At 37.6% G+C, this 9,629-nt stretch overlaps 2 protein-coding genes across 2 annotated transcripts; one reads left to right on the forward strand and one right to left on the reverse strand.

Annotated features, from left to right (window-relative positions):
* Positions 1 to 1,115: 1,115 nt before the first annotated feature.
* Positions 1,116 to 4,173, forward strand: terf1 (telomeric repeat binding factor (NIMA-interacting) 1). Its single transcript, XM_043227136.1, has 10 exons — positions 1,116 to 1,333; positions 1,449 to 1,550; positions 1,676 to 1,800; positions 1,891 to 1,977; positions 2,066 to 2,215; positions 2,548 to 2,657; positions 2,837 to 2,875; positions 3,108 to 3,205; positions 3,487 to 3,557; positions 3,667 to 4,173. Exons 1-10 carry the CDS (start codon positions 1,165 to 1,167, stop codon positions 3,823 to 3,825), a joined length of 1,110 nt encoding a protein of 369 aa, XP_043083071.1. The 5' UTR covers positions 1,116 to 1,164; the 3' UTR covers positions 3,826 to 4,173.
* On the reverse strand, positions 4,133 to 9,275 carry LOC122330256 (somatomedin-B and thrombospondin type-1 domain-containing protein). The gene is made up of 5 exons (XM_043227137.1): positions 8,725 to 9,275; positions 7,452 to 7,646; positions 4,952 to 5,027; positions 4,511 to 4,687; positions 4,133 to 4,372 (listed from the first exon to the last, which is right to left on the reverse strand). Exons 1-5 carry the CDS (start codon positions 8,954 to 8,956, stop codon positions 4,255 to 4,257), a joined length of 798 nt encoding a protein of 265 aa, XP_043083072.1. The 5' UTR covers positions 8,957 to 9,275; the 3' UTR covers positions 4,133 to 4,254.
* Between the last annotated feature and the right edge of the window lie 354 nt (positions 9,276 to 9,629).

Consider the following 9,629-nt stretch of genomic DNA (forward strand, 5'->3'; position numbering starts at 1 on the left):
TGCTAGGTTGTAATTTTTCTTTGTAATAAGTTGACAAATTGGTTAAGATATTTTCACAAGTAAGGCCTTTTAAGCATAACTTTTCACCTCACAAATGCATCATGTGGAATAATCTATATATTCTATATAAAAACAGGACACTATTTAATAAAGAATTTGTAGAAAAGAATATAATTTCCATTTCAAAATGTTTAGACAAGAGTGGGACATTGACATTGTGTTGTGATTTTGCGAGCCGCACAGGACCACAGCAGGAAAAGCTTCTTCCCCTCAAACCAGTGCTATGTTGCAGATTCAACTTTTTTTTTCTCCTGGAGACCAGAAAGGAAGCGTGTTTTTAAACAGTACATTGAATAAAATGATGAGTGGTTGGATATGTATCCGTCCACGCCCCCGTCTCAAATTACAGTATAATGTATAATGCCTTTCTATGAACAAAATGCATTTAAAAACATTATTTTTGAGAGGAACTGTAAAGGGATACAGTGAAACTTCATAACCACGTTGCACTTGACAGTAAGACGTGATGCACAAGTAATAATTCAATTTACTATTACAGAATATTTTAAAAACAATTAAATATAGCCCTGCATTAATCCGGTATAATTGTGCCTTTGTAGATTGGATGTCTTTTTCTCATACATGTCTTTATTTTGTGGAACACAGGAGAGTGGCATAGTATCAGTAATTTTGTTTAAAAAACAAAACAAAAAACCCCCAGCAATGTTAGTGACTGAGGATGTCAGTCTCTTAATGCTTTCTTACATGTCCTTTGCAACATTAAATGCATTCTCAATAACTGCTTTATATAAAAGGTTTGTGCTATAAACGTGTTTATAACTATTTTTGTATAACAAAGAAATTATGACTGAATGCTATGTGTTTAATAAATTATTACATGTACGATTTGAGTGAAATATGATGGAAGAATTAAGAAAAGGGACGGGATGGTGATTTTAGATAATGCAGGGGAAGTGTTTGTCCTTTCTTAATTAGTCTAACAGATTTAATGAATCGCTTGAAACAAGCTGGAGGAAATAAAGTGGAGTGGTGTCGTTAAAATATGATCCAGAAGATGGCGATCTTTGGATGCAAGAGGCATTTAAACCTCACAGAAGAAGTCTTGCCTGGGCGGGAACATATGCCTCCGGTATAAACAGGAAAATGGCATCGTCGAGTGATATTATATCCAGCACGACTGATAAAATTAATTTATCTGAAGTCGAAGGTGTTGTCCAGTCATGGATAATCGATTATTACTTCGCGTCCCTGTGTCGGCTCTTCAGAGACAGATCCGTGCTGGAGTTTCGTAAAACTTTAAAACTATTTGAAAGTAATGCGTTCTGAGTCTCGTAACAACTTGTTGTTGCAATAGTGAATGCTAGAAGCTTTTATTTGTCTGTCTGGAGAAGTCTGTACTGTGTTCTCACTTGTTGTTTGTTCCTCAGGTATAGTGGATGATCTCGAGTCGAGTTCGCACGGGTCAGATCACTCTACGCAGAGAACGATCTGCTGCTTCCTTGCCAGAGTGATGGACGGGGAAAATTTGGGTAATGTCAACACTCCGTTATCACAGAATTGGATTCATTATCTTAAGATGCAAAGACAAATGTAAGCAGAAGAGTAAGTGACCGTTCTGTCAACGTCCGAATCTGTGTGCTGTTGTGTTTTTCAGAAGTCCATTATGATCACGTTTCTCAGATCACACCCTTGATGTCAGCGTTACCGATTTGGGAGACGTTAAAGGACGTGTCTGAGTCAGACTTGCATGCTAAGATCAAGACTCTGCTGATTGTTCAGGTATTTATGATTGAGAGTGACGGGTGCTTCTTATTGTGGAGTTTAAATGGAATTCAGTCCTGACTATTCTATTTTCATTTTGTGTGCAAGTCGGTCGCTGTGTGTGTGAGGAAAGGACATTCAAAGACGGCAAATAAAACCCTGCAGTGGTTGGAAAAAGAGACTGAGTTACCAGCGGTGTGTTGTTGTTGTTTTTTTTTACCTGTTACAGTTTAACACGCGTTTTCATACAATGTAGCAAATTAACACCATTTATTCCTAACAGAAGCTACAAGGCAAGCTGGCCACCATTGTGAGTAAGAAGGATGCATACGACCAGCTCCTGATGAACTTCACTTTAGAGCAGCTGTTGGAGAACATTGACACATTCCTCATTGCCTTCAGCCAAGAACGCTCCTCCGTTTTCTTATTTGAAGTACGAGGATTGCTTACCAAAAAAATGAATAGTCCTTAAAGGAATATTTCACCCAAAAAAGAAAATTCTGTCATCATTCGCTCATTCTCAAGTAATTTTGGGTCACCGTTGATTTTTCTATTATGAAAATCAGTGGTGACCCTATACATTATAGTAACAAATTTTTATTCAACAGGTTTGGAACTGCTTGAGGGTGAGTAAATGATGATAAAATAAATTTTTTGGGTGCGCTATTCCTTTAAGGCAAAGACAAGATTTTGCTGCATATTACAATGAATGCAATGAAGTGCCTCACCTTTTTTGTTTTGTTTTTTTGTGCATGTTTGTTTTAGGCAGCATTAAAAGTGGTCCAAGCCCGTTATGGGAGATCAGAGAAAACCTCATCTGAACAGGAGGAAAGTGAAATGACTCCATCCAGCACAGAGTCAAACAAACCAGAAGAGTAAAGCCATCTCTTTTCATTTGATTTATTTGGTTATGGTCATTTAAAAATGAAATACATTTTCTATTTCTAAAATAAAATCTTTAATTGTAGAGACTTTTTTTAATTGTATTAATTGAATAAAATAAACTATATTTAAAATATTTTATTCAAAGTATTTATTTGGTGTTTCCATACAGAAATGAGGAACAGGTGGATCCACTGGTGCTAAATATCAGGTGAGGGCCTTGAAAGTCCTTTTAACAGTGACATACTTCCAATATATGAACATTAACAGTCACCATAATGACTATCATCTGACATTTAATCATCAGTGATTAATAATTCTCAAGTGAAGCTGGCCTTGTCTCTCATATGATTTGATTTAGTTGTCTTTTGTCGACTAAAGTTGTCAGTTGTCTGCGTCAATTTAATAAATTAATTTTAAATGCAGATCATTCTTTCTTACAGACCCAAAAAGAAACTTTTTTCAAAGCAAATCCGTGACGTATGGAAACCAGAAACTGCAAAAAAAAAGCAAACCACACACAGAAGAACCTCCATTTTCAGTACGTTTTTATTTTACTGAATCGGTTTGTTGTCTTTTGCAGGTGGTTAAGGATAGTCAAGTAAATATTTGCTCGTTTGTGTTTTTCCATGAGAAAAATACATAGAACTTCACATGCTGTGGATCTTCTCAATTGTTATAACCGCACATTTTTATAAATGTTTAGTATAAACTTTAAAATGATAAAATTGTATAATAAAATCGTGAGTTTAGAACAACTATTAACATGAAGTTCCTAATATAAATGTATAAATTTTAATCGATGCTGTTTCATCCACACAGAAATTTCTAGAAGAAGTAGTGTCTGTTCAGATTTACGAAGCAATGTTACTATGACGAGCCAGCCCAGGAGGGTGAGTTACTCTGAACGTGAAAGTCTTCACCGTTTGTGTGTTGTTGTGTGTGTTTTATATTACGAGCATTTATACGCATAATAACAGCCTTAATGTTTGTTCCTTTCAGAGATGGAACGCAGAAGAAGACAAGAAGCTGAAAGCAGGCGTGAAGAAGTTTGGGGAGGGTAGATGGACAATGATTCTGAATGAATTTGACTTTGAAAACCGCACTGGTGTCAATCTTAAGGACAGATGGAGGACCCTGAAGAAAATGGAAGGCTATTGAGCTGTTGGCGGCTTCTGATTTTTAGTGCTTTAGAATTTACTTTTTCAGTATTTAAGCTATTTTCAGTCACATTTTGTTCTGTGAATAATTTTTTTATGCGTGTAATTTCACAAGTATAACTGCTTAGCAGAAATATGGCTGCTTGAAAAATCGCTTTCGAAGCTTTCCGTTGTTGCTCGTTTGAATCGCAAGACCCAAATTTGTCCAGTAGAGGATGCAAGTGAGGTAAATGAGAGCTTTTTTTTTTCTTCTTCTTCTTTAAATTCCAAGAGATTTTCACAGGGAAAAAAGTTTGAAACAATACAACTGTAAAAACTAAACAGCTTTTAATAAATGTATGTAAACGTGTGTGGTGTTTTGTTTCTGAATTATATGACATGCTGTTAATTTGTGGATTTTAACAAGGAAGATGAAGCATCCTGTGTGTGTTTAAATGAAAAGGAAGCTGTGCACTTGTGGGCAGGAGCAGTGCTGTAGTCTCTGTACTTTTTTCCATGTTCCTCTGCATCGAGGGCTTCCCACCGCCTGCCAGTGAAGAAGATCATCCCTGCCGAGACAGTCGACCATAAGAAGGCGGGTGCAAAATTTAGTTTCAGTATGAACTGAAAGATGTGGTATTGTTGCTGCATCGAAATCAGGTTCTTTAAAAAAAAAAAATAACACTGCTGCATTATGGGTACACTACCTCCCAGCTAGGTTACCGTCTCCTTGGCAGCTCTGACTGTGGTTGTTCATTGCCGGAGGTTGGCAGGCCACACAGACAGTATAGCCCTCCCTCAAGTACTGCATCCAGCGAGTGTAGGGTCTATTCTCCACCATGCACTGCGCTGTCAGAGACTCCATCTTGAACTCCATACAGAAACTGGAGCAAAGACCATCATCAATGACTTAAAATTTTGCTAAATTAGTCATATTGTGAGATTACAGCACTGTTCTGATTCACAAATATAAAATATAAAGTCAAGACACATTTATGAGATATAACATTGCAATTACATGAAGTTAAATATTGTGGCAGTGGCTTAAAGTAATGAGCTATTTGTCGAAATGAGTAAACGGGCTTCTCATCCCAAATTCACATCATGAACAGTGTCTTTGTGCTTGTTTAATCTACGGTGATACGTACCCAGCATCCATTGGGGCCCCATACAAATCATGTGTTCTGCCTTTGCTGTACTCCATTGTTGTTATAAATGCTGCTCCTGGAATTAATCCAACACAGTCACCGTTGCACCAATAAACAGCTAAGTGATCAACTTTAGAGCATTAAAATATATATATATATATAATTAGTGTAAGTATTTTATTGCAAGCACAGTTTTCTATGATAGCTATTCGGCTCTGCCAGTGTAAGCAAGAAGGCATGACTTTTTAATAGCACTTATCTTACAAAGTATATTTTTTACAAATTAAAAAAAATCTAACAAAAAGAAAAATCAGTTAGTGCAAGTTTCTTTCAGTTAAAATAGCTCAGCCTTTTAAAAATTCTAGGGCTTTTTAAAGTTGCATTTTAATGTAACTTTACAGTTTACACTTTAAATTGTGATTTCATTACAAATATGTGTAATAAATACATGACACACAATTTTAAGTATATTTTTGTTTAACGTAACTTTTTAAGCACGGTTCATAAAACATTATACAAAGACGAGAATTATGAATCATAGTGTATAAAGCGAAAAAAGCTTGAAGATTGTTTAGTTGTATAGCCATGGATTCTGTGAACTGCTTCACATCTTGTGCTGCATGGAGAACCATCTTCTGGCACCTGTGAACAGGTATTCCAGCCCAGGATGATTACACTACAGACCATAATTCCTCTGCATTTCTTGGTTTTGCTTAAGAAACAGCATTTTTAATGTCACTTCACAAGTTTTCAATTGGATTAAGGTCTGGAGATTGGGCTGGCCACTCCGAAATGTTAATCTTGTTGGACTGGAACTAAGATGCTGCTCACTTACTGATGTATTTGGGGTCGTTGTCTTTCAAGGGCATTTCTTCTTCGGCATAAGGCAGCGTGACCTCTTTAAGTACTACAAGTGATCCATGATACCCAGAATCTGACAAATTACCATTACCATAGCATGAGAAACATCCCCATATCATGATGCTTGCTGCATCTTCATCATCTTCACAGTGTACTGTGGTTTTCCATTAAGTGTTCTCAAACAGTCTGCGACCCTTAGGCTGGGAACACACCACAAAGTAATCGGTCTGATTTTGAGCCGATTTCCCCCCTTCCAACAATCCTAGGTAATGTCCAGATCATATTGGTTGTTCTAAAGATTCCTATCAGATTTTCCTGTGGTGTAATGTGTGTTAATAGTGACTGAATCTGCTTAGAAGAACATCGGTTGTGCCACCGATAGCGAATCATAAATATTTGACCCCAAAATGTGTGGGGGAAGCCCAGAGAACAAATGCGTGTAAGATATGGAGATTATGGTGTGAAGCGAAACCATATCCAATCAGAAAGCGAGCTGACAGAAGACCAAAGCATAATAACAAACACATTCACAGTGCAGCACAAAAGGATTTAGACAGCAGAGATTCAGGATCAGCTTTTCACTTTGTGGCAACAGTGTGTTTATGCAACGTGTCTTGGAAAACATTCTCAAATCTCAAGAGATTTTCTGAGATTTCCCGTGTTCGCAGTCAGGACTCTGGATAAAAATCTGTGAGTGGTGTCCTGTCTTATGACTATAGGAGCAAAACTGACATTTTTGTTTGTAGTCTCACATTTTGAAAATCATTGTGTGTACCCAGTCTTAGACCCAAAAAGAACAATCTTGCCATCATCAGTCCACAAAATATTGTGCCATTTCTCTTTAGGCAAGTCAATGTGTTCTTTGGCAAATTGTAACCTCTTAAGCACGTGTCTATTTTTCAACAAAGGGGGTTTCTTGCTGATAGCTTGGCTTCAAATATGAGTCTTGTAAATCTTACAGCACTCACGGGTAACATCTGACTTTCTTTGATCTCAATGCAGCTGATCATTTGCTCAGTTTTTGCTATTTTGGCTATTCTTTGATCCATTCAAATGGTCCATTTTCTTTAACGTCTTTCTGGTTTTGATTGGCATTTTAAAGCATTTGATATCATTTTAGCATTTTATGTTTTTTTTGCACTTTATATGTTTTTCCCTCTTGAATCAATTTTTTTAAATTAAAGTACACTCTTCGTCTGAGCAATATCTGGAACGACCCTTTTTACTTAGATTTTCAGGGAAAAATTCACAGCACAGCATTTGCTGCCTCCATCCTTAAATAAGAACAAAATTAATTGAGATTGATTAATCTCTAGTTGAATTCCACACTGCTATTATTTTGAACATGCCCTTTTCAATTAATGATTTAATTACACAGAATTAGCCGCATACATGTAATTACTGTTAAGTCTGTTGGTTTTCTATTGCTGTACTACACCTACTGGTAAAATATTTGCTACGTAGAAATATAATTTCTACCAAAAACAGTGACTGATCTGGTTAGTGATTTTTGGACTGCTGTTATTTTGAACACAAGTGTTTGTTAATAGATGTAGTCTTACCAAAGTTGTTCAGTGATGTAGAACATCTGTCGTGTATTTGGGCCTAATATATAGCCTATGTTTACTCAGATTTATACCTTGCGCAGAAGCACAAAACTGTCCCTGATGGTCCTGATACTCCATGCATCCCGCCTTTTCCTCCAGCCTTGGACAGGCCTGTCCGCTGTTTTGGGGCAGTCTCTCAACGCTACGTCTCCGGACCCGGAATGAGGGCTGACAGGGCTGAGCGCACCCACTCCAGTGACTCCACTCACTCACGACACACGGCTGAGCTAAAAACAACCCACAGGTGAAACAGGAACAAGATCAGCACGTTTCTGACAGATCTACAGTATCCAGCAGTTCAAACAAGTGAGGGACTTAACAAACATCCACGGGATCCTCAAGATATACAATAAGATAAGTTGAACATATATAACACAACCCGTTTAATGTAACATTTAGAACATTTTTGTAGTGTTGTCAGGCTCTATAATATTTAATTAGGTATTTTGAGCAAAATAAATCAATAAAAAAACACAAGGATATAAATATTAATGTAATGTTTGTGTCAAGTTGTGACACAGCTTCTTTGAATTATCAGTGTTAAAAAAAATGTGTAGGCCTACACCAGTTTTTGAATGGCACTATGTTAACAATGAGTCAGTGTAGATATGACAGCTCAGTGTAAAAATAGACACTGCCCTGGCAGATCCATACAGTATACATTACAGAACTGAATTCTGTTTTGCTTAATATTTTTGTATTTGACAGCTCATGCATTGCTACAGTATGAATTCTCTGTTGACTGCTTTTGTATTAAATAAATAGAATCCTTTAAGTAATATAAATTGCTCCACATGCCATTTAATCATATTTTTGAATATTCTGAACGCATCTATAGTTGAGGCATTTTAACTTTGTCAGTTCTGGCCATAGTCTATAATAATGCTTCCTCCAGTGAAAAGTGGCGAGCCAGTTTTTTCACTGAAGAAACTAATATTATGAGTAGATGACTTTTAGAAACACTTCACAGGGTTGTTTGGAGAACTTGTGGCTTATTGTGATGTTTTATTAACTGTTTGGACTCACTTGAAAGGATTCAATAAGTTGTAACGCTAAATTTCTACAAATCCACATCATGGATGAGTGCTCTTTCAGCAGATTCAATTTGATTCTTTCTTTCACTTAAAGACTACATTACCACCACAATGCTATTTAAAGTATTCTAATGGATTTTTGCACTATAATGAACCACAATAACTGATTTATAAATTCTGTCATTTTATATACTGTTTAAAATATGTGCTGGTAAATATGTACTAGGAAAAAATGCACAGTCATCCGTCAATATATTACTGTACCACATACCTGGACATTCTGTTGGATAGTCAAAGCAGCAGTCTTTAGTCTTTAAACACCTCTCATCACAATAACATGTCCCATAAACACGGTCCATCCTCCAGTCAGTAGTGACACAGGTGAAATCTGTGCCTTGACAGCACCTTCCTGAGCATCCCCCTTCAGCAAACTGGTACATCCCAAAAAAAACAGCAGCCACTACCAGAAGGGCGCTCCGGTCCACTGACAACAACCACATCATATCCAAAATGAACTTTAAAATGACACAAGTACTTGTTACTGTCTTCTGTGTCTCTTGAAGTCAGTGCCACAGGTCTCATTCCTGGAGAGGAAATGAATCTGTCACAGGTGAAGTCATGCTTGCCGGAGGAATCCTTGTGACCTGGAATTCCTGTGACCAAACAGCTCTTCTGTTTGCCCGGAGGAAAAAAAAAAGACACCGCTTTGGCTGAAAGAAAGAGCTATTCTGTGGCAATCAGAGCGGAGGAATTGAATGTCCACCCCTTATGTGTCTGTAAAACCCGTCTGGAGCGTCTCTGCCCTTGTTCTAGCACACAAAAGTAGCAGAGGTTGAGAAAAAGAGAGGTGGGGAAATGTTGTTTGAGTGAAGGGTGTGTGAAAGCTCTCTCTTTCTCTCTCTCTCTCTCTCTCTCTCTGTACAGTATACTGCTCTTTTGGCTGCTATGCCATGTTGTACCGCATCAAACTGATCTCAAATCAGTGCCCGGCCTGTTTCTGAAGCTTGTACAGCAGGGAAACAGTGAGAGGAATGTGAACATTTGGCCTTGCTCCAGTCTACAGAGCCTGGGGCAGCACAGGGCCCGGTTGCTGTCACATCTTCATATCGACTCCACAAAAGCAGACAGTACATGATGAGCGCATCCAACTCCCACAGAGAGCCTTCATGTTACGTT

Source organism: Puntigrus tetrazona, chromosome 24 (assembly GCF_018831695.1).
Source record: "Puntigrus tetrazona isolate hp1 chromosome 24, ASM1883169v1, whole genome shotgun sequence".
Classification (NCBI taxonomy): Eukaryota; Metazoa; Chordata; class Actinopteri; order Cypriniformes; family Cyprinidae; genus Puntigrus; species Puntigrus tetrazona.